Source organism: Crinia signifera, chromosome 3 (assembly GCF_055691185.1).
Source record: "Crinia signifera chromosome 3, ASM5569118v1, whole genome shotgun sequence".
Taxonomy (NCBI): domain Eukaryota; kingdom Metazoa; phylum Chordata; class Amphibia; order Anura; family Myobatrachidae; genus Crinia; species Crinia signifera.
Genome location: NC_139219.1, coordinates 43,181,811 through 43,207,174, shown reverse-complemented (window position 1 = coordinate 43,207,174; position 25,364 = coordinate 43,181,811). Strand labels below are relative to the sequence as shown.

At 43.3% G+C, this 25,364-nt stretch overlaps 1 protein-coding gene across 1 annotated transcript in view; it reads left to right on the top strand.

The window, feature by feature from the left end:
- The window catches only part of THADA (THADA armadillo repeat containing), a 544,422-nt gene that overhangs the window by 231,052 nt on the left and 288,006 nt on the right, over positions 1-25,364 (top strand). Inside the window, exon 27 of the mRNA XM_083175704.1 lies at positions 24,269-24,358. Within this exon, the coding sequence (XP_083031830.1) occupies positions 24,269-24,358 (90 nt within the window). The remainder of the gene's footprint in view (positions 1-24,268; positions 24,359-25,364) is intronic.

The following is a 25,364-nucleotide window of genomic DNA, read 5'->3' as shown; positions in this document are numbered from 1 at the left end:
GGCAGGAGATGTGGTAAAAAAAGAAAGTATCCATTCTTTTAATTCCGAAACGCTCCCGTTCTCCGCCTCAAAACGTCAGCAGTTTGTTACTGATGCTGCAACTTATGGTGCACTGTGACCAACATCACAGGGCCAGATCTGCACATGTGCAGTATGGCTCCAGCGCAGATTACTACACATTGGAGATTACATCACAACTTCCTTATAGAAACCAAACAAACACTTATGATATCTAGTGGAATGACGAACGAGACACTGTTCACCAACGGCATCAGCTAGCTTACTAATAAGAGATTTGTCTTCGGAAGAACAGTGCTGCCTCTCTCATATACAATGCCAGACATTTGTAGACTCTGCGCCGTGAGACACCCAGGCCGTGTAGCAGTACAATTTTGCTTATCAAGTGCTTATATTTTGACCTGATTAATGCTGCTTTCCCACTGCAGACCAGTTTAAAGTACTGGTAATCTTAAATGGTATTTAAAACGGTATTAGCATTACCACTGCAGCAGATTACCGTTTTAAATACCATTTAAGTACCATTCCCATTGCAGTGAACCGTGTAAAATGTAGAGTGCCCAACCCCCCCCCAGTGTAAAAAGTGCCTAATCCTTCCCCCCCCCCACCCCAAGTGTAAAGAGTGCCTAACCCCCCATACCTGCCCTGTGCCCCACCTCCCCTCCCCTTGTACTTACCTGCACGGGGATTCAGGGCAGTGGGGAGGCAGCGGGGGTCCATGCGGGGTACAGGCAGTCCCAGTGCCTGATGAGAACTAGTAGTTCTCACTTTGCGCATATGTAATGAATGCACGTGCATACTAATGAGCCGCTCATTACATATGCGCATATGTAATGAGCGGCTCTTTATTATGCACGTGCACTCATTACACATGCACAAAGTGAGAACTACTAGGTCTCATCAGGCACTAGGACTGCCTGGAGGCTAAATAACATTTAAGAGGCATTCCCACTGCCTCTTAAACGTTATTTTAACGTGTAGGACTCTGCTTAAAAAACGAGTTGAAATACCATTTAGCTTTAAACGGTATTTCAACTCTGGCACTTTCCCACTGCAGCCGTAAACGGTAAATTGCACTGAAAATCGGCAACTTACCGTTTTTTAGCTACAGTGGGAAAGGGGCATAAGAATTGTTTATTGTTTTTACTTTTTGTACTGCATAGCTTAATGACTATGCTGTAGGTAGAGCTTGGATCCAGCCTCCCAGAATTGAATAAGGTAGACCGGTGTTATGACATCAAGAGGTCACTAAAACTCCCTTCCTCTGTATGTCTGTAGCGATGTGCGCCAGCTGTCCTATTTTTATTTATTTTTATTTTGAGAAAAACTGTTTATTTTTATTTTTTTGTATTTCTCAAAATATTGTAATACAGACATAGGCCCTTATTCAGATTTGATTGCAGTACACATTTGTTTGGAAAATGGGTAAAACCATGTGCACTGCAGGTGGGGCAGATGTAACATGTGCAGAGAGTTAAATTTGGGTGGGGTGTGTTGAAACTGAAATCTAAATTGAAGTGTAAAAATAATGCAGCTAGTATTTACCCTGCACAGAAACTGAATAACTCACCCACATCTAACTCTCTCTGCACATGTTACATCTGCCCCACCTGCAGTGCGCATGGTTTTGCACCATTTTCCAAACAAATTTGTACTGCGATCAGATCTGAATAAAGGCCATAGTGCAGAATATCAACATTCACAGAAATCTAATCATCAAAGTACAGTATATGCAAAAAACTTAGTATTGAAGTCAGAAATCTATCATACGAAGCAGTTAAAGTACGTGTAAGCAGGATGAGAGCATAATTTAAGCATTTAATGGCTTCCATAAAGTAAAAGAAATAGATAAGAGAAGGAAAGAGCGATGAAGAAAGATAGTAGGAAGCAGAACAAGAGGATAGAGAAGAGAGAGAGGGTAGAGTGGCTGATGCCAGTGGTATTGAGATAGGGAACTGGAGAGGGTCATAAGGTGGGTAGTGGGGCTTGAGCTTGGATGTGAGCGGTCCATGGCGACCAAACTTTAATAAATGCGGAAGGAGTATCATGAAGAACAGAAGTGATTCTTTCAACCTTATATACAGACCAGACTGCATTGTTTGCAGCGGTTAGAAAGGCGGGCATGGACTTTTCCATTGAGCAGCGATATGGCATTTAGCGACTCTAAGTATATGATTAATCAGTTTTTGAGTAGGTGGCGTGATCCGTGGAATAGGAGGGACTAGTGGGGAGTAATGCAGGGGAGTAACAGGAATGGATCTAATCAAATTATGAGCCTCTCGCCAATAAGAGCAGACGAGGGGACATGACCACCAAACATGCAGAAAGGGCCCTACATGTCCACATTGTCTCCAAAGTAAGTTAGAGGTTCAGGGGTAAATAGAATTTAAGGTACTCTTTACCTAGAAGGGCGCCCACGATTTTGATCGTGGGCATCGTTAGTAAAAAATCGCAGGCGATGCGACCGACGCGATGCCCGCGATTTCCCATAGGGAACAATGTTAAATGTCCCAAATGACCCGATTTTCCTGTTCAATGTCTCAATTGACCCGATTTTTCCATAGGAAACAATGTTAAATGGCCCACAGAGGCCAAATAGGCACCCTGAAGTGTGAAATGGCCCCCACAATTGTTAACGCCACCCCACGATCAACGTGAACCCGAAACATGGCGAGCGCAGCGGTACGCGTCCTACGACCTTTTCATACCCCCACTATCCACGTCGGCGTGGAGTTGAGAATAGAAAGTGTGGCGAGCGCAGCGAGCCACCGAGCCCGAATCGTGGCGAGCGCACGCGGACAGCTGTGAAGCCCGCGATGGGACGCGTATACCTGTGAAGGTGTCCGCGTCCCCTTATGGGGCTCGCTGCGCTCACCACGCTTCGGGCTCGGTGGCTCGCTGCGCTCGCCACACTTTCTATTCTCAACTCCGCGCCGACGTGGATAGTGGGGGTATGAAAAGGTCGTAGGACGCGTTGATCGTGGGGTGGCGTTAACAATTGTGGGGGCCATTTCACACTTCAGGGTGCCTGTTTGGCCTCTGTGGCCCATTTAACATTGTTTCCTATGGAAAAATCGGGTCAATTGAGACACTGAACAGGAATATCGGGTCAATTGGGACATTTAACATTGCTCCCTATGGGAAATCGCGGGCATCGCGTCGGTCGCATCGCAACCAATTTTTTAGTGCATGCGATGCCCGCGATGGGCGCCCTTCTAGGTAAAGAGTACCGAATTTAATCTATCAGGGATCAAGAATCATCGCTAATATATGTTATATGCATTTTCTTTAATGCTGGTAGAAATAGAACATTTTGCAATAGCCTGTTTAATTGAGGACCATACAGTAGAGCTCAAGACTTCGCCTGTCTCCTTTTCCCATGTTAATTCATGAGGTTATTTTGGTGGTTGGTTATGGGGAAGAAGTAATTGATAGATGGTAGAAATTTGTTTTTTATAGTGAAATAACAATGTCGGCATAGAGATTCTATAGGGGAGCAAGATCAAGAAGCATTCGGTCGTGGTAGAGAATGATAGAAACGACGGATTTGAAGCTATTGGTAAAAAGCACGATGAGGGAGTGAAAATCTGGACTGGACAGAGGAAAAATCTGGGAATTTGGTGCAAAAGTCCCACATATGAAGGGTATGTTTTGTAGATGGTAAAAGTGTAGCAGAAGATGGGCGAGTGGAGGGGGTGGACCATAAGAGAGTATAGAGAGAGTTGTACACATTCAGTTTCAATGGAAGTCCACAGTCTCTGAGAGGGTGGGGCAAGCCACAGAATGCATGGTGCTTCGTGTACTGCACGGTAGTATTTAACGATTTCTGGGATGCCAAGACCTCCCATCGTGCGGTGTTTTTGCAGGATGGGCATCCGAACTCTAGATTTTTTTTTACCAGCCCAGATAAAATCAGAAATCCCTCTTTCTATTTGCTTTAAAGCAGGCCTGTCCAAACTATGGCCCTCCAGCTGTTGTGAAACTACAAGTCCCATCATACCTTGCCAAAGTTTTGCTATTAGGGAATGCTAAAATGATGGCAAGGCATTCTGGGATGTGTAGCTTCATGACAGCTAAAGTTTTCTGGGAGTTTCAAAAAAACACGCCCAAGCATTTTGAAGAGGAAGGCTTGTTACGTCCGCTTCGCCCAGATCCTACTGCTTCGATCACACCCGCTGAGTATATCCCGGGCTACGCACAGACTGCAGATAGTGGAAAAATCGTCCCTGCTAAAAAAAAGCAGACTTGGGCAGGATTCAGGATTTCCCCCTGGCTGAGCGCCGATTACCTAACTGTAGAGCTCTACAATTTAGCAGCCATGCGATCAGGTCTGAATTTCCCACAATGTAGTGAACAGGAAAGAAGGTCTTTAAACCTTTAGGCTAATTAAGGATAAGGTTTGTGAATAGTAACGATCTATTGTTATATAGTGGCTGCAAAGCATCAAAAAGTCATCGTTCACGACTAATCGGATTATACATTGTTCAAAATCAAAACTTGCTTTTATTTACCTCCCTAGTACAATTTTTTTTTTTAGATCAGTCCATGGACTTGTTCTCCTGCGAAATATTGACCCTGGGGGTTACAATTTATTTAGGATAATTGGGTGTAGGAACTTATTTTTATCGCTTCTCATGCATGATAGAAAAAGGTCTACATCTTTTTTATTTAGCACCTTCTAGAAGATAATTGATAGAATCTGATTGGTTGCTATGGGCAACATCCCATCTTCAATAGAACTCACATCTTAGTAAATGCACCCCCAGCGGTGTAGCTAGGTGCCATGGTGCCCGGAGCAAGAGCATATTTCGCGCCTCCCTACCCCGGTAATGAATTGGGGGCGTGGCTAACATGTGTTGGCATGTTACATTTGAAAATAAAAAAATAAGACACTGTAACAGAATCTGCTGCGCTATATAAGACACTGTAACGGAATCTGCTGTGCTATATAAGACACTGTAACGGAATCTGCTGCGCTATATAAGACACTGTAACGGAATCTGCTGCGCTATATAAGACACTGTAACGGAATCTGCTGCGCTATATAAGACGCTGTAATGGAATCTGCTGCGCTATATAAGACACTGTAACGGAATCTGCTGCACTATATAAGACGCTGTAACGGAATCTGCTGCGCTATATAAGACACTGTAACGGAATCTGCTGCGCTATATAAGACGCTGTAACGGAATCTGCTGCGCTATATAAGACGCTGTAACGGAATCTGCTGCACTATATAAGACACTAACGGAATCTGCTGCGCTATATAAGACGCTGTAACGGAATCTGCTGTGCTATATAAGACGCTGTAACGGAATCTGCTGCACTATATAAGACACTGTAACAGAATCTGCTGCGCTATATAAGACCCTGTAACGGAATCTGCTGCGCTATATAAGACGCTGTAACGGAATCTGCTGCACTATATAAGACACTGTAACGGAATCTGCTGTGCTATATAAGACGCTGTAACGGAATCTGCTGCACTATATAAGACACTGTAACAGAATCTGCTGCGCTATATAAGACGCTGTAACGGAATCTGCTGTGCTATATAAGACGCTGTAACGGAATCTGCTGCGCTATATAAGACGCTGTAACGGAATCTGCTGCGCTATATAAGACGCTGTAACGGAATCTGCTGTGCTATATAAGACGCTGTAACGGAATCTGCTGCGCTATATAAGACGCTGTAACGGAATCTGCTGCGCTATATAAGACGCTGTAACGGAATCTGCTGCGCTATATAAGACGCTGTAACGGAATCTGCTGCGCTATATAAGACGCTGTAACGGAATCTGCTGCGCTATATAAGACGCTGTAACGGAATCTGCTGCGCTATATAAGACCCTGTAACGGAATCTGCTGCGCTATATAAGACGCTGTAACGGAATCTGCTGCGCTCTATAAGACGCTGTAACGGAATCTGCTGCTCTATATAAGACGCTGTAACGGAATCTGCTGCGCTATATAAGACGCTGTAACGGAATCTGCTGCGCTATATAAGACGCTGTAACGGAATCTGCTGCGCTATATAAGACGCTGTAACGGAATCTGCTGCGCTATATAAGACGCTGTAACGGAATCTGCTGCGCTATATAAGACGCTGTAATGGAATCTGCTGCGCTATATAAGACGCTGTAACGGAATCTGCTGCACTATATAAGACACTGTAACGGAATCTGCTGCGCTACTGTATATAAGACGCTGGAACGGAATCTGCTGCGCTATATAAGACGCTGTAACGGAATCTTCTGCGCTATATAAGACGCTGTAACAGAATCTGCTGCGCTATATAAGACGCTGTAATGGAATCTTCTGCCCTATATAAGAAACTGTAAGGGAATCTGGTATGCTATATAAGACGCTGTAACAGACTCTGCTGCGCTATATAAGACAGTGTAACGGAATCTGCTGCGCTATATAAGACACTAACGGATTCTGCTGCGCTATATAAGACACTGTAACGGATTCTGCTGTGCTATATAAGACACTGTAACGGATTCTGCTGCACTATATAAGACACTGTAACGGAATCTGCTGCGCTATATAAGATGCTGACAGCTGTAAATAAATATATATACAGCACAGCAGGTTAGCAGCAGATGCCAGAGAGATTCACTTTGCACTCCTCCCCTCCCCCAGGACCCACAAATCACCCAAACCCCAAGTTAAACCCCATCATTAATTAGCTGAAAAAATAAATAAAAAGAAATCCACCTTGAATAATGATAGCAGGGCGGCAGCAGAAACTTTCTCCTCACCAGCACTTGGGATGGCTGTGGCTGATGACGGAGGAGGGAATGAGAGGCAGGCGACTCTGAGTGCTGCTGCGCTGTGCTGCCCGGAAGCCGGTCTGAGCAGCAGCAATTTAGATTGGACGGAGTGAGTCAGCCGCCCAAGCGTCAAGGACCGGGGCGAGCAGGCCAGGGCAGCTGGGCAGGGGGCAGGAAGCAGGCGCCGGGCAGGGCAGCCGCCGGCACATGCTGCCCGTTAGTACAGATGATCTTACTTGTGCAGGGATCATTTTTGCGGAGGGGGGCGGGCCGGCGGCGCCATTCGTCCAATCGGCGCCCGGAGCAAGAGCTCCGGTGGCTCCGCCCTCCCTACGCCTCTGTGCTCCCCATCCTCTGTATCACAACCATTTTCCACTTACTCGACTTTTATAATATTTACTATTAGTTATGTTTTGTTATTTTATTCCCAGCTCTGAATTTTGGACCTTTATTTTTCCGAATGTGTTTTGACTTCCCTTTTGTAGACTGTTAGGTTAACAGACCGTAAAACAGTTGAAATACACAGAAAATACATGGGGCCGTATTAAAACAAGCGACCCTTGCCATTTAACCAATGCGTCGGCCGCTTACCCTATTCTACGTTTCGGGAGAACCCTCTCTCTCAGATGACGGCGAGTATTCCTCCAAACAGCAAGGCTCTCGGCTAATTCAGGGAGCCCGCTGCATTTAACCGCAAGCCTCACTGTTTTAGTGGCCGCACGTGCCGTTTCCACCTCGCTACAAAAAACAATGAGGGGGAAACGGCGTGGGCAGGTGGTCAGTTGAATACTGACCCCCAGTTGCAGGGGGTCAGTTGAATGCTAAGCCAGTCAGTTGAATACTAAGCCAGTCAGTTGAATACTGACCCTGCAAGCTCTGACAGCAAGCAGGCCGCACTGCTCGCTGTCACAGCTCACAAAAGTCATTGAATATACCCCATGGGCTACACATAAGAACTAATTCAGCCAATAAGAATACCCCACACGGAACTAACATCCCTGAGGCATGAGGCATCTCCTCAAAAATGTTGTATTGGGTGACAAAATGAATGCTTCTACTGTGTTCTGGCAAATGTTAATTTCATTATTACCTCTGTGTCACAGTTCTGTCTACCCGTACCACATCTGTCATAAATGTCTTTAATAGCAATGTAACTGTTTTGTGAGCCTCCCCCCTCCATGCACACTTTTTGGCAGCTTGTTTACAATCTAACTCCCAATTCACAGGTTTGCTTTTACCTGAATGGGATGTAATACCAGTAGATTTGTAGATTAAAGACCAGCCATATGCAGGTTGTTACTGTTGGAAACTTGATACTGTCCCTTGGTGTGCGCGGGTGGAGGCCCTACCACATACCTATGGAGGGCTGGAAAGGTGATATAAGACCTATCATTGTTTTATGATCCCTTTTAATGTTTTCAATGCAAAGTACCTTGAGATTTGCCAATAAACTAAATAAACGTTTTAAACAGTAATGTTTCAAATGGCTTTTTTGTTGTTTTTTTATTGCCCCCTTCCCCCCCACCTCCCTTACTTAACAAATGCATATCAATACCCTTGAATTTCCTACCGACCATTATTATCCTTCCAATAGCAGAATAAAGCCGGTGGATACTTCAAAGGGAGCATGAATAATTGCTTTGTCACTGGTCTGTCTGTGTGCCTGGTGCGGCCTCTTCTCAAGTTTTATTGAGGCTATAATCGCTTGATTAAGTTGGAGAGAGGCAGGAACAATAGAGTAGTGTCTGCATTTCATTCTCAAGTCATAAAGCCGCTGTTAAGCCTCATGGTCCTGATATTAACTTGGGTCATGTTTTGCTTTTGGTTGATAAAGTGTACAGGTCAGCTACAGTGTATGTGTAAATCCAGTGCTGCCTGGCTGTTGTTTACAACCTTGTACTCTAAAACAGCATACCCACAATGCAGCGGGCGAATGTGTGGTATAAAGTGATGTGGTAAGAGCCTATAACGTCCATTTGCAGATATTTTATTTATTTTTCCTGCTCTTCAAAGGAATTTAATTCAGGCGTTGAGGGCTAAAAATGTCATAGGCTGTGAGTTGCGACGGTGAGGGGCCCGGGCTTTTGTGCGGGTCTGCCCATTTTTTTGTAAAGCAGCGAATCACTAACCAACCTGGTTTTGCCCTGTAAATGATTGTTGCTTTAAACAAACGGACACAAAGTCCTGAACCTCCGGAACTCTGGGGTTATTACATTTAGTCCTCATTAGTCCTGATTTCAAATCCTATAACATTTAGCCGTCCATTCTTAGAGCCTGCTAAGCACTATTGTGCATAATCCTTTATTGCATAATCCTCTATTTAACCTTGTAGGGTCTATCACCATACATTCGGTTGCTGTATATTTATTAGTGTATGACTTAAGGTACATACACACTGTATGATAACCGCTGTCCGTGATACTGGCTACAGCGGGACCAGGCGAGTGCCGGCATCGGGAAGTGCATGAACATTTGCCAATGTGGGCGAGGAAGGGGGTGGGGGGAGCAGGGGCTATGCTGTGTTCTGCAGCCTGGCCCTCCTTCACGATCCACTCCCGCGTCTGTACATGCATCGGCATACCTTCCAACTGTACTTTTTTGACCGACACATTATCGTTTTTTTATTTTTTGTAGCCTGTACCGGCCAAAAAGGGCTTTGTTCTGGGTTTCTGGGTCTCCAACTGTCCATTGAAAGTATAGGCCACCCCCTATTTCTAAATCTACCAATTTCTGACCTTCAGATGTTGGAGGTTATGCATCAGGTAGGGCATACACACTGGACGATATAAGGAGCGATATTGCTCAGGATTGCTAAAATGAGGCGTATTGTTCATTATATCGGCCAGAGTATTTAGGGCTTTACTGTATAGAAGAGGTCATTATCCTACTTTACCTAATTTCTTCTGTTGTCCATATTTAAACATACTGCCCAACTGTCCTGATTTAGGCGGGAAAATTCTGATTTGAGGGTTGAGTATTTTCCAAGGACAGTTCTCATTTCTCATTACTTATTATATTATGGTTAACTTTTGCTTCATGGAACCACGTTGAGCAGGGCTGGGCAACTGCGGCCCTCCAGATGTTGATGAACTACACATCCCAGCATGCCTTGCATCAGTTTCAGCATGGCCACATAGCAAAACTAATGCAAAGCATCCTGGGATGTGTAGTTCATCAACATCTGGAGGGCCGCAATTGCCCAGCCCTGACGTTGAGTCACATACACTCACACACACACACATATATATATATATTTTTATATATATATATATATATATATATATATAAAAAAAAATATATATATATATATATATATATATATATATATATATATATATATATATATATATATACTTCCTGTGTGAGTAATCCATGAACGCACCACATAGATCTGGCATTGAACTTATGACCTCAAAATGGATGCAGCAGGTTTAATTAGCTATCAGTTTTCTGTAAACTTTTAAATAATACTGTGACAAAAATATGTCACAGTTTTGTCCGTTTACACTGTGGCTTCTGTTGCTCCAAATAGGCCCTCTCGGGGGCAGGTCTCAGGTGGCTCGGCCATGCTCTATGTTTCCCGGCTCATAATGTGCTTTGTATTCACATTAACAAAACAACTGGAATCGATAAAACTACTTTGCTAGATGGCACTAATCAATCTATGTGTGTGACACTTGTATATCTGTGTACGCATGAGTCTGTATGTATGAGGTGCTATGATGCAGCCAATGTGGCTTTTTCCTCTCACCAAGTTCCACTGTGTTCTATCTGCATCCCATCTTCAATAGAACTCCCATCTTTGTAAATGTACACCCCAGTGCAGCTGTGACGTATAAAAGCATTGCAGAATCAGTAAAAAGACAATCGGGTATAATTTATTTGAAGATGGGATGTTTCCCATAGTAACCAATCAGATTCTACTTATTTATTTAGCACGTTCTAGATCAGGGATGGCTAACCTTGACATGCCAGCTGTTGTTGAACTTCACATCCCAGCATGTCCTGCTACAGTTTTACTATTTGGCCATGCTAAAACTGATGCAGGGTGTGCTGGGATGTGTAGTTCAACAACAGCTGTAGTTTCAAGGTTAGCCATCACTGTTCTAGATCTTAGTAAGTTCCCCCCTGGGTGTCAGTATAGATGAGAATAGATGATCGTTGTATGAGGTCACACCTGTAAGAGCCCTGAACTATGTTTACAATGATTTGTGGAGTAAATTTGACATTTTTGTTCTTCTATAATTTGTGAAGGATAAAATCCAAACGCAGCAGGCGTCGTCTCTGCAGATAAAGCGATAAGAAACTTTCCTGAACCATTAACTTTTGTACTTTTTTTTTATGATATCTTTCACTAGTGCTTTTGATAAATGTTAATGATTAAAGATCTGCCAGGGGAATATTGAAGTGTTATACATAACCCATTTAGTTCTGATGGCTTTGCGATATTTAATGTGTACATACAGTATGAGGTTTTTACCAGACATGCCTTCAGCCTCTGATTTATTCTTTTTTTTTTTTCCTTTCTGAATGTAAACACAGGGACTCTCATAACAATGAGTCAGGCAGGGAAGACCTGATCATTTCCTGTTCCCTTCTTCTGACCTTGAATATGTCACTTATCTTTCCCTGCCTCAGGCACCAAAACATGCATCTACTGGAAAACATAAACATGAATGCGCCTGTTTTTCCCCGAAAAATATCAAGGCCGTGATCAGTGACTTATTAGTGACAGTCTCATGTAGTCCATTATTATTGGGTGTTAATTTATGTAGAATGAATTAGTTATCCACGGGTGATATTACTCCCCTACAAACTCTTGGGAACTCTGCAGTGTATTTTGATTAAACATTTTGGAGACCTCATTTAGCACCTATATTGGTGCTGCATAATATATCCATATAATTAAATAAATTTTTTATACGAACGTCTGTTCCAGACATCTCATTATAACCCTCCTAGTACTCTAAAGATACATTTACGTACCACCCTTTTCCCATTTTCTGTGTAAGTTGGGTATGCTTTAATGGTTTCAGAAATGATATCACAAGCATCCACTTTCCCATACCTACATTGGGCCTTGTATGGCTCTCCTCCCACTGTGTATCCTCCGTAGTGTGCCCAACATGGCTGCCGCCTCCGGTACACTTGTGGATGAGATGAAAAAACATGGACTTGACTTTCTTGTTGGGAACCTACTCTACACTGCATACACCCCACTTTATATAATTTCTTCTATGGGTAACCTATTCCACCCAGGGTAATGTTACACAGTGTGCTCAAGATGGCTGCCTCACCTGGCACCTTGAAAAAGTGGAATACACACGACGTGAAAGTTATTACCCAGACGAACAGGATAGCATGGTCTAGGATGGTGATTATCGTGTAGGCTTCTGGCAGGTGACACAGACCAGGATAGCATGGTCTAGGATGGATATTATCGTGTAGGCTTCTGGCAGATGACACAGACCAGGTGAACAGGATAGCATGGTCTAGGATGGTGATTACCGTGTAGGCTTCTGCTACAGGACACAGACCAGGTGAACAGGATTTTACTGTCATGGACGAACAGTATAACGAATGCCACACAATACTGAAGATGGAACAAGAGACAGGACAAATGCCACCAAGCAGATGCTATAACCGACAAGTCCTGGCAGGGCGGAGAAGAATATAAAGGTAGCAGCAGTCTACCAACAATAACCTGTCCAGTCCAAGCCCTCTTAATGAAACATAGGGTACTTGTGTAATATCTGGGCGCCCGATTATTTGATTGTATGCCTTAACTTAAGGCATACAATCAGATGCGATGCAACACGATTTTTCGGCAAAATCGCATCGCATGCAACCAAATCGCATGCGATGCGATGCACGCGATTTTTCCATAGGAATCAATGTCAAATGGTCCCAAACGGTCCCTGAGACCATTAGGGTCAATGTGAAATGCCCCCCAGGCCCCCCCCCCATTGTTAACGCCACCCCACCATCAACGCCAACCTGAAGCGTGGCGAGTGCAGCGGTACGCGTCCTCCGACCTTTTCATACCCCCACTATCCACATCGGCGTGGAGTTGATTTTATATAGTGTGGTGAGCGCAGCGAGTCACCGAGCCTGAAGCGTGGAGAGCGGACGCGTAATACCTGTGAAGTAATGCACGTCCCCTCGCGTGGCTCGCTGCGCTCGCGACACTATATAAAATCAACTCCACGCCGACGTGGATAGTGGGGGTATGAAAAGGTCGGAGGACGCATACCGCTGCCCCTCGCGGGCTCGCCACGCTTCGGGTTGGCGTTGATGGGGGGCTGGCGTTAACAATGAGGGGGCATGCAAACAATAGGGGGGCCTGTGGGCCATTTCACATTGACCCTAATGGTCTCAGAGACCATTTGGGACCATTTAACATTGATTCCTATGGAAAAAATAGCGTCCATCGCATCGCATGCGATTTGGTTGCATGCGATGCGATATTTCCGACCCGATGAAAAAATCGGGCGCCCAGATAATACACAAGTACCAAACATAGTTTGCAGATGCTGCATGTCCTGCAATAATTAAAAAATCCTGTAGCTGCCAAGCGTCTCCAGTGACTGCCAACCAGCCAGAAGCCGCTGGCCAGAAGTTATGGTAGGTCCAAGTCGCCTAGCAAAGACCAGGGCTTCCATAGCAGATGAGCACCTGTGGCTCATATCCATTGTTTGCTTAACAACAGCTGAGTTTGAGAATGAGCAGCGGACGCTCATAACAGTATCCTATCTATTCATCCATCCCTTGAGGCATGCTTCTGAGAGGTACCTCAACACCTCACTAAAGAACTAACTATAAACCTACCTTGCCCTGTACTATCATCAGATTGATGGCACCCACCCATTATAGCTATCCAGATCTGCAATGACCAGATGCACTTGAGTCAGCAGTAGAAAATGTATAAAAGAGCATGCACCTATTTGTCCTCCGTACGCTGTATTTTATGCCAGCGTGCTCATTCTTCAAATGTCTTTTATGTGCATTACAAATACGCAAGGAACATACTTTGCTGTAACCCCAGAGACCTCTCTTTCTTTACATGCCTACCACTATAGTCACATGTCAGTTCATTTGCTCGGTTCCAGTATTTACAAGTTTTCATTTTATTTTTTTTACGGGCGAACCCCTTTTTATATTTTTTTACACTCTTTTAATGCAACTATAACATGTCAATTGGGACCATACTGTGTGAGATCGTAGCCTTCTTGTAATGAATGGCCTCTTTACAATTATCCTATACAGTACAGTTACTCTGGATAGAAGTAGAAGCAGTTCATCGTCATTTATGCAAAGCATATGCTATGCAGTTATCGTCCCATTCAGCAGATAATCATCTGATTGGGCGATCATTAAACCGTGTATTGTTGCATCTGAGCATGTCCGATGCATGCAGAGTAATGGTCAGACTCATCTGGTAGTGTATGCACTGCTGCAGCAGACCCCCCAACATTTCCTCTCTCCTCCCCAGATTTTATCTGGTGTCTGACAATACATAGATTTGCAAAAGAACAAGACAAGAAGATAGTGATTTACATTACAAATGCAAATTCGGACATGGTAAATAAAAGACAGTTGCAGCAGCGGACACTGATGCAATTATAAAAGTGGCAGAGAGATATTCTAAGAAAAGCGCATGAGGAGAAAGGGCCCTGCTCGTTAGAGCTTACAATGAGGCCTATTAGTAGAAGAGTCTGCTTAAGACCTCATGGCGCCTTACGCAAGATACTGGTTTGGAGTACCTTTAACCATCTCCATGTGTGGGAAAATAATACCGCCTGAAAAAAACGTTTGAGGTAATTAGGACCATTCTGTATATACTTGATGATCGCCAGGAGAATAGGTTTCTTGGTCGATGATCTGGCTCTGATTATCGGTGTCAGTAGGTAACTAAAGTATATAAGCAGGGGATTGTGCCCATCTGTTTATTTGGATTTGGGATTATGGACCAAACCAACATTTTTGTAAAGAACATTATCGTCTGATATTCATCCAATTTGCCAGTACAGCAAGTTATTTCGAAAATGAGGGGAAAACCATGGCCCGACAATGGAAATTATATATTCTTAGGGGCCCATTTATCAATAATTGTGTGGCTTATTCTCTGAAACACATTCTCAGGGGGTAAATACAGATATGTAATCTTCCCCCTAATGTGCGGCATGCCAGAGATACCACAACAGATATCTCCGATACCTGCATTCTCTTAACATCGGCAGCCACAACCCCATAGTTTTCTATGGGGGATGTTATGTTGCCATATTTACTAACTGGAGATTGTCTCCCAAACCTACTGCCAACAATGGAATACATACGGGTGACCAGGGTGTATATGCCGGCAGTCAGAGTACCATCACCGGCATCCTCATAGATAGAATCCCAACTGGGGTCCGTTAAGTATACTTACTTTCCCCCTGTCCCACCTAGCCCTTCCTTTCTACAGCCTACCCCTAACACCCCCCCCTCGCCCTCCACAGCCTTACCCTCTGTCAACACACCCTAAACCTCTTGCCCAGCCACACCCATCCCTAACCCACGCCATATACTTACGGATACTGGCGGTTGGGATTCTCAGTACTCCTACTAGCTTCTGCAGGTAAACATACCTTGTCCATGTTATCTGTCCTATCCAGTCTGTGGTAGGATATTATTGTACCGTTGCAATCAGCTTGTGGATTGTACTTACATATTGCACTTATGCTTTGAGTTGCTGCTGCAATGGCATGTAACGTCATCAATGGCACCAGAACCACCCCCCTTAATGGCATGGATTCACACATTTTTGCCTGCAGTGTATAGCTGCACTTACTCGCTGGGGGTGATTCAATCACTCCTAATTTAATTTAGTGTATTTTGCACCAGGAAATCCCCCTATCTGCATCTCACACAGGGCTCGGGGTAGGGATCATAGAGGGAAAAATGCAGTTAAAAATGTAAAATAATAATTGAACAAAGTTAGGACAGAAGCCACAAAGTAATGTGAACTTTTTAAATATTAACAGCCTTGTTATGGTGTATTAAAGTCTGAAACTAAATTCCAACACATATAAGAGTAATCTGTCCCTGTGTGTGCATTTTTCAAATACTTTTATATGTTTTGTTAGAGTCATTTCCCACCCTTGATAATTGGCTTCCTGAAAGAAATCTAGGAGGGCGAACTGTGAAAGGGGTAAAAGTAAGTCGACAGAAAAATTGCATTCAGTACCTTACTCAAATTTATTATTTAAATGAAAAGTAAAATAATAATTTAAATTTGTTTTCTGAAATTATTCACTTCCAGACGAAAATACTCCACAAGTTTTGTGAAAACGCCCTTGGATGTAGAGAGAATGTAAAATAGTCTGTGGTCTTTTCATTGTTCCTTTTTTAAATATCACACATATAACAAACCTTAACAAGAGATTTGTCCACGTAAAAGAACGCCCCCTAAATGGATTCATCTATAAAAATCACTCATTAATGTGCAGACCAGTTAAAAATCAGAAGGTCTTCAATAAAAGTGCATGCATTGTCTGAACACAGAAGCAGCCATTTTGTGGGCATGATTGATATTTATGCCTCCATGAACTAATAGCTTGTATTGTCAAGAACATTGACAAAGAAAAACAAAGGTCGTAACTACACTATTTTCTAGGGGTTTATAGTGTTGAAGCTGCTGCTTGATTATGTACATTCTTTCCATAACAGCAATCCTGTTTGTTCCAGTATCCAGAAAACAAAATGGATGTGTGGTCTGAGTCAAATGTGTACGGTACCTGTATAGTATGTTTGGTTATTTATAAAATGTTCATGGTTAGATGATATGAACCTATATCTAGCGGAGATGTCATTCTCCCTGCCGGCACTCCTTGATTTGATGACAGATTTTGGCCGTTTTTTTCTCGGGTTGGTATTAATTGGGACAAATCTGTTGTGTTTCCTTTACTCCCTACCACAGTGCAACCCCCTTCGTATAATTATCCTCTGCGATGGTGTATGCAGTTTTAATACTTAAGTATTTAGGTTTCTCACCCCCCCCCCCCCCCCCTCTGATTTTGTGGCTCTTAACCTGACCCCACAAATTACCTCGTTACTCCACAATGCTTGTGTCTGGCAGACGCTCCCTTTGTCAGTTACTGGTAGGGTAAGTATAATTAAAATTTTTATCCAACCTAAATTTTTGTATATTCTTCAAAATCGCCATGTTTATATTCATGCTTCTCAGTTCCAGCTTATTATTCAAGAATATTGTTTCTTTTATCTGAGGCTGCAAACATGCGTGAATTGCTGCTAAAACATTGTGTTGACCAAGATACGATTGGTGGGTTAGCGCTACCTGACCTACATCTGTATTATTTTTCTGCCCAGTTAGGGGAATGGGTCACACCTGGGGATTACTGGGACTTACCTGTTGCCCTTTTAATAAGGTGGGTCTTCTTTTTTTACCATTGCAATTTTTACATGCACCCTTCTCTCTTCCTCCTCTTTTACAAGCTCATAGAGTATGGGTAGCGGTGGAGACTGTGCTGGGGAACCAGCTTCCCTGAACTTTGTAAGTTAGAAGGTAGCTCGGGATGGATGTCCTTTGGGATCTCTGCGACAGGCCAGCTTTACCAAGATGGGATACTCCACTCCTTTGAACATCTAGTGTCTACATATACAGTTCCTCGCCATTATTTTTACAGATACCTGCAACTTCGACATGCGGTGACTGCACAGTGGGGAGGTACTGCTCCACAGCTTTCTGAAAGCCCTGTTCGTGCGCTGGTTCACATATGCAGAGCCAAAAAAGGATCTCAGTTCTGTACTCCTCTCTACTCTCCTTTTCCAGAGCTGATATGTTGAGCAAATTTGCATGCTAAATGGGTGATTGATCTAGGGCCCATTGAGGATGAGGATTGGGTTCATATGCTTGGTTCCCCCAGGGGTGCCGTGGCATATGCCAGATTTCAGCAAATCCAACTACAATATATGTTCTTCACCGGGTTTACTGGACCCTGAGCAGACTACTACGGATTGGTGGCTCTTTGTCGGATGCTTCGCCTAAGTGCTCGGGCCCAGGGCTGGTTTCTGGCAGGTGTTTTCTTTTTGGGAGGTGGTTTCCGTATCTGAGATGCAGGTATTTGGATTCCTCTTATGACCCCCTCATAGTTGTATCTTTGGTTTAGAGGAGCTTCCTGCCCATGTTAGATTATATGTCAATAACCTCCTCACTCTGGTCCGAGTTTGTATTGCCCAAACCTGGAAGAGCCCAGACCCTCTGTCTCATGCTGCATGGCTTGCACTTGTAAATGTCACACTGGCCCATGAATTCTTTATGTATACTAAGCATGGCTATGAAAGTAAATATGTTAACGTTTGGGGCTTCTGGCAGATTTCTCCATTTTATAGTCGAGATGACTGATCCCAGCTTATTTATTGTCTGTTGGTTCCCCGGCTGGGCGCCTCCCTGCTCTCACGCGCTTCCTGCCACTGACATTTTTTTTACAGTGTATGCTGAATTATATTTGTAATGCTGAACACAAATGTTACATTTATAATAATGTCCAGAGAATGCGCTTTCATTTTGTGTTATTGTAAATGTTATTGTTTTATGTTATTTTGAAATAGTGATAAAGTTACCAGCTAATCAGCTCCTAACTGTCATGTTACAGGCTGTTTTAAAAAAAATGGCAGTAAAATTTTTATTGGTGTTTATCAGTCTCCATTTTATCATTTTTCAAGGCTTAAGCCGTGTACACGGGGTGATTGTTCTAAGCAATTTTCACTACATCGTCAAAATAGCTTGGAATGTTTCCCTGAATCGCCCGTGTGTACACAGCAGGCAATAGTAAGGCTCAGGCCCGCAGCGTCTATATCGCCGGCCGAATATATACTGCAGGCAAGAATATTTTGACTAGACCTGCAGGGTCTATTGAGCTGTACACACGGGCTGCTGCTGGGGATGGCCACCGGGTGATCTCCGGCAGCGACACCGCAATTTTTATTAAGCAAAATGGCTTACTCAAAATCGCCCAGCTGCAGCCCATGTGTACACCCTTTATTACAGCTTGCCCTTATCTGTAAATGGTGAAAATTTGATAAGCGAGACATCGGGGTGGTAGGAGGATGCACACACACCAATGGGCCTGCAGTCTTTAACCTGCATGCTACCAGTACAGCGATGATGTGCACTACTAAATCATAATAATAAACGTACAGTATATATATATATATATATATATATATATATATATATATATATCTTCTATATAAACTCAAGCCATCTCCTCAGACTTTTCTTTCGTAATGTCTTTACACACCAGCGTTCCGGAGAACCGTCAGATAATCTGCTTACCGGAGGGTTGTGTGTTCTAGAAACGTAGGCTACGTGCCAGTGTGTGCATCTGAGAGTTATCGTCTTGTGTTTCTTCCTGTGTGAGTCACTTTGATTTTTATCTCTTTTGAGTTCTTTGTAGTTTTATGATTGTTGCCTTCTCATATCTTACTGTGGGTTAATCATTCCAGGCGATCTGCTTGTATGGTTTTCTGATACTGCGCCAGATACCAATGAATTTTCAGTTAACGAAATGACATGTATTTGTTGTTGTGTTTTATTAGATTGGATGCTGCGCAGAACATCTTTTTCGTAACATTTCACATAACATGCAAGTAATCTATTCCATCAAGCGTATGTTTAGTTAGAACAGTACAGTCATAGTTTGGGTAGACATTTCCTGAGGTGGGACCAGTTTTTTTATGGTATATGGCGGTGAGTATATTATCAGCCACGTGCAGTGGAATGTCCCTTAGGCAGCTTGTGACAATGTATCTTTGCTGATGGATCACACAGAATAGGAAATCAGTTGTTGGCACAGGTATCAGAGATGTACGGACCCTGGCATTAGTCTTCTGGAAACTCCCATTTGTAAAAGATGGCAAATACAGTCGTTTTGGGGTAAATTTACTAAAGTGTGGGGTTTAAGAACTGGAGGTGTTCAGGAAAATCCTATGGGGTAAATTTACTAAAATTGGAGTTCCAAGATGAGATGTTGCCCATAACAACCAATCGGATTCAACTTCTTATTTACTTCTTGAAGATAATAGATGTAGGGCCGGATTCTCTAAACCAGGCACGTCCAACCTGCGGCCCTCCAGATGTTGTGAAACTACGCATCCCAGCATGCCTTGCCATAGTTTTAGCATTCCCTAATAGCAAAACTGTGGCAAGGCATGATGGGACTTGTATTTTCACAACAGCTGGAGGGCCGCAGATTGGACATGCCTGCTCTAAACTAAAAATGCGGTAAAAACCCTATTATCTGGGTTTTTACCGAATTGTGGGATGCTCTAAAGTCCCCCTGCTGGGTTACTGCAACGGGGGGCATCGCCAGCAAAAGCTGGCAATACCCCATACAGAATAAACAGTTCCCCTACACACTAGCGACCCACGGAATTCAGAGGCCCTGCTGCTCCATTTAAATATTGGGATGAAAATGAGGTGCATTCCAGTGACCAGCACCCATACCCTGCAGCAGCACCCTGTGCCCTGTCCACACTGTATGCACGCTGTTGGCAGGGGAGCAGCCACCTGCACTCCCCAGCAGATGGTGACGCATCAGCCCCTCCTCCCTCCTGTGATGCCAGCAGTGCTGTGACTGAGTCTGATGCACCCGCACTCCCCACATCCAGCAGGTGGGGACACATCAGCCCAGGGCCGGTGCAAGGTTTCAAGGCACCCTAGGCAAAGGTTCACACTGACGCCCCTCCTTACTCTCTATGGTATATGGTCGTTGACACTATTAAGGTGAACATACATTGGATTGACCATTGAAAGTCAACATACCTAAGGTTGACAGGGTCAAAAAGTCGACACATGCATTAGGTCGACATTGGGAAGGTCGACATGGGCTTTCAGGGTTTTTTTTGAGCTGATGTGCTGACAGGCGGTATTTCATGCCCCACCATCCACTAGGGCGAGAAGGGAGAATATAATAGTGTGCCGAGTGTTGCGAGCCATGCGAGGGGACGAGGTGCACTTTTTCTGTAGACATTCGGAACCTTACATCCAGAAACCAGGATAAAGGAAAAGGTGGACTTGCTCAAATAGTGAATGTATATAAAAAAAAAGGCAAAAAACAATGTTAAGCCATGTGTAATAAATGTCACATTTAAAGGGCAGCAGCCCTTTCCCTCAGGACCTATGGCAGTTTCCATAAAGTGCAGAGTGCATTGTGAGTGCAGCACGCAGTGTGCCAGCAGTAGTATAGATGCAGGGCCCCTCCATGCAACAGAGTAGACACACCAGGAGGGGTAAATCAAATGACTGATGATCTAAGTAAACTTGAGAATTTGTCAAGAGAATGGCAACTACAGTTTAATGCTAAAAAATGCAAAATTATGCCCTTGGGACTCAAAAACCCAAAGGCTCAATATAGTATCAAGGGTACTATAATGGAAACTACTGAGGAGGAAAGAGATCTAGGAGTCACTATTTCAAGTGACTTAAAGGCAGGGAGGCAATGTAACAAAGCAATGAGGAAGGCAAGTCAGATGCTTGGTTGTATAGGGAGAGGAATCAGCAGTTGAAAGAAAGAAGTAATAATGCCACTGTATAGGTCATTGGTACGACCTCATCTGGAATACTGTGTCCAGTTCTGGAGACCATATCTTCAGAAGGATATAAATACATTGGAGAGTGTACAAAGAAGGGCAACTAAAATGGTTCATGGCCTACATCACAAAACTTACCTGGATAGACTAAAAGATCTTAACATGTATAGTTTGGAGCAGAGAAGGGAAAGGGGGGAAATGATAGAAATCTTCAAATATATCAAGGGTTTTAACATAGTACAGGTGGGAAATTTTCTTCAAAGGAAAAGAAGTAATAAAACACGAGGACATGCACTGAAACTGGAGGGAGGTAGGTTCAGGGGAAATGTTAGAAAGAATTACTTCACAGAAAGGGTAGTGGATAAGTGGAATAGCCTCCCATCAGAGGTGGTAGAGGCTAAGACAGTAGAACAATTTAAACATGCTTGGGATAGGCATATGAATATCCTTACAAAGAAATAAGGATTAAAAAGGGTTGAGTTTACCTGAAGGGTAAAAAAGGGGCAGACTAGATGGGCCAAATGGTTCTTATCTGCCGTCAAATTCTATGTTTCTATGTTTCTATAGCACATATATGTGTTGTCTGACCTCAGGAAATTAAAGTACAGTGTATCTTATATTACTCTACTTACCCTCAGGTAGGAACCAGCCACAGCTGCTCCCAGCAGTGCAGTACAGCTCCTCGTCGTCTGTCTTCTCTAGGGGGCGGAGCTACACAGTACCCGGCTGGGAGTGAAGGAGACAGCAGCAGTGGACATTAGTTGACATACTGGCTGTGTCCAGTACCAGCACAAAACCTGTAGTAGCCCAGCAGCTGCCTTCACTCTCAATTGAGGTCCTTTTCCCCCCAGAAACAGCTTTCTGTTTATGATGGACAGCTTTGGGGGGCGCCCTCTAGTGGCAAGCACCATAGGCAGCTCTAACCCTGCATCAGCCCAGTCCTCCCTCCCTCTAGCCTGCGATGTCAGGCTTTCACTCTCACTCAGTGTGCCGGCACCCGGCGCCCCCGCGCCTCCAAGCAGCAGCGGGGGCTGCCTTACAGTATCTACTCCACTGCCCATAGAAGCCTATGGGCTTCTACCACAACCCTCCACCGGTGGGGGGCGTGGATATTAATAATCCCGCCCGTAATCTGATATGGGCAATAACCCACTTTCAACAGAAATCCCGTCTTAGTAAATTTACTATGAATCATTTATCTAGCATCTTCTGGAAGATAATAACTAGACTCTGGTTGCTATCGGCAACATCTACACATGTAAAACCTGCACTTTACTAAATATACTCATTTAATTCTGACTCTGAATTAGCTCCAATGTACACAGCGAGATACCACAGTGATGACTGGGAAGCACAGTGCCAAACATTTAATTGCCCCCTCCCCAGTATGTTCCTTTATCCAATGGATTTAATGATTTGTGTTTTGTTTATCGTATACATGATGTGCTGTAACATCAGAGAGAGTTTTCTGACATGTGAACTAGAGCTAATATGGACGCTCTACTTATGTGGTTATCTATGCCGGATTCCGTATAGACAGTTACCCGGGCTTCACCGGAAATTAATGTCTATATAGCGTGCCACGCGGACCTGCGGTTAATCTAGTCTCATGCAACAAGAAAGCACTCGGCCAGTTTTTGGTCAGTGTAAGTGTACTATTCCCATGTGAGGTAACCACCATAACCATAGAGGCTCTGTCAGAGCTGTACAGAACAACACTGCTCTGCCCTGGGAGAACTAATCTATGATTTTATGTTCAAAATCTTTATATATATGTATTTAAGGTTATTCCCCACTCAAATTAAAGTGTAAGCAATGAAGGGGGGTCAAGTTTTAAATACTGTAACTAAGAAAAAAAATGCTATGTCTGCATAAGTGTCTAAATTATACTAAATTGCAGCAGCATAAAGTATGTGTATTATTCGCTGCTCATATGAGATCTTCGTGGGAAAAATGACCCGTTCATACTATCATTAAAATATTATGTACATAGTGGTATTTTTAATGATGATATAAACCATTTTCCTCTGAACGGTCCCATGTGGGAACAGAATACTGTAGATATAACTGTGCTTCATGTGTGCAATTTAGAGAGGATGAACCGCTGCTGCTGACTGGGCAGTTTCTGCATATGGCGCAGTGTTTATACAAGAAGTGTTTGGTCAGACACCGCAATCAAATGCTGGTGGTTTAGCATAATCCATACGTTTGTTATCTTTGAGGGATATTTTCTCTGGTAAGTCTCTTTTTAACCCTTAAGGGGTTTTTCCCTTTAATAAAGTTATTCCAGTACATACCCGACCTTACCAATAATATATACTATTAAAAGGATGTGGATGGTATTTACTAAATAGAAGACCATTTTCTATGTCCCAGTCGTCTGTACGCATGAGAGACAGTAATATGGACTGTAATCTGAATGCACGGTATTGTGGCATGATGCAGAAGGTGAAAGTCTTGTGCTCCATTTATACCTGTCGCATCCTTGTGATGGAGGCAGACATTTTGTTTATCAGACTAATATATCTGTAGAATCAGCCAGTTCAGAGAGTCAGCGGCTTTACTGACGTATAAAGTAATGTGTACTGGTCCCTAATGATGGACAGGGACCGTGCAAAGTAATTTTCTACACTTTTCTGAACAGTCCATAAAATGTTGCTAGGTGTATCAGTGCTGGTTCCATATTGATAGGATGCATTCTGATTGCTGTATTGCATGTAAGCAAGACATTGAATTGATAAAATGATATCTGAATCTGTCATGACGACAGCAGTGTCAGATAATAATAAGGAATTTGCTGATTGGAAGTAGCAATATGGACAGTTTAGGTGCAATGACACAATGTACTGTAATTATTGGTTTCCATTTTGTTTCCCTAACAGGATGACTGGGAGAGAATTCTTCTCAAGGTTCCCCACTCTCTACCCCTTTTTTCTAGAACAACTGGAAGCCGTTGCCAGGACCGTCGACAGGTATGGAAAATGTTTTTTTTATCACATTTGTTCCTCTTTAACTTTTCCTATTATGTATTTACTTTTACTGAGTGAATTTCTAGTTGATTGTTACTGTGGGACACTGATATAGCAGAAGCAAAGCGGCACTGTGTGAGCATATGGGGGCATGTTTTAATGTGCGAGCAAAGCAAAAACAAAAAGCCCAAAAATTTACTGTATAATTGCTGTGTAAGAATAAAGCTGTGCAGCATTTGTGGGCTACATACAGAAGCCGCTAATATTTACCCTGCATTAAACCAAAAAGAAATGTATTTGCGCCTTGCATGGTTTGTCCAGCTTAAAATTGACCCTTTCATTTTTTTCTTCTTTGATCCCAACTCAGTCTTTATTGTATATGAACCAGCTTGAAAAGCATAGTCTGTCAGGTTGTTCTTTTAGCATTAAAGCCCCATACACACTAGGCAATGGGCTCTACTTGGGGTACTGCCCGGGCAAATGATATTGTGCATACACACTGAATGATATTGGTAAACAATATATTCAGTGATGTCACCCACTCCCTGGCTGCTCATAGGTAGGGGGGTTTACGGTTGCCTGGAAACCCCCCTCCTATTGGCAAGTTGCTCAAATTGTAACAATAGCAATGGTATATAATAGAATTACTTGAGCTGCAGCAACATAATGCAGTGTAAGGGACAGAGCAGAACTGCTGCACATGCCCAGTGGTAGCAGCCTCTACCAAGTTTGCTGTGTGTGAGGATTGAGTTTTCAATCCGTGCACTGTACCAGAAAGTAGCTACCAGTAAGAAGCGACAGAAGCCTTACCATGAGGTGGGAGAATGTGAGCTTATTAAATGTACCACTGGTTCTATTATGTTTGTGTGTGTATTTATTTATTATGGTATGTCCAACCTTTTCCTGACCACTTATTTATATTATTTAAATTATTGATGCAGTCTATGGTATAGGAAATTTAGTGATACATATTATGACTGTATTCTGTACATTATTCAGTTTTAACATA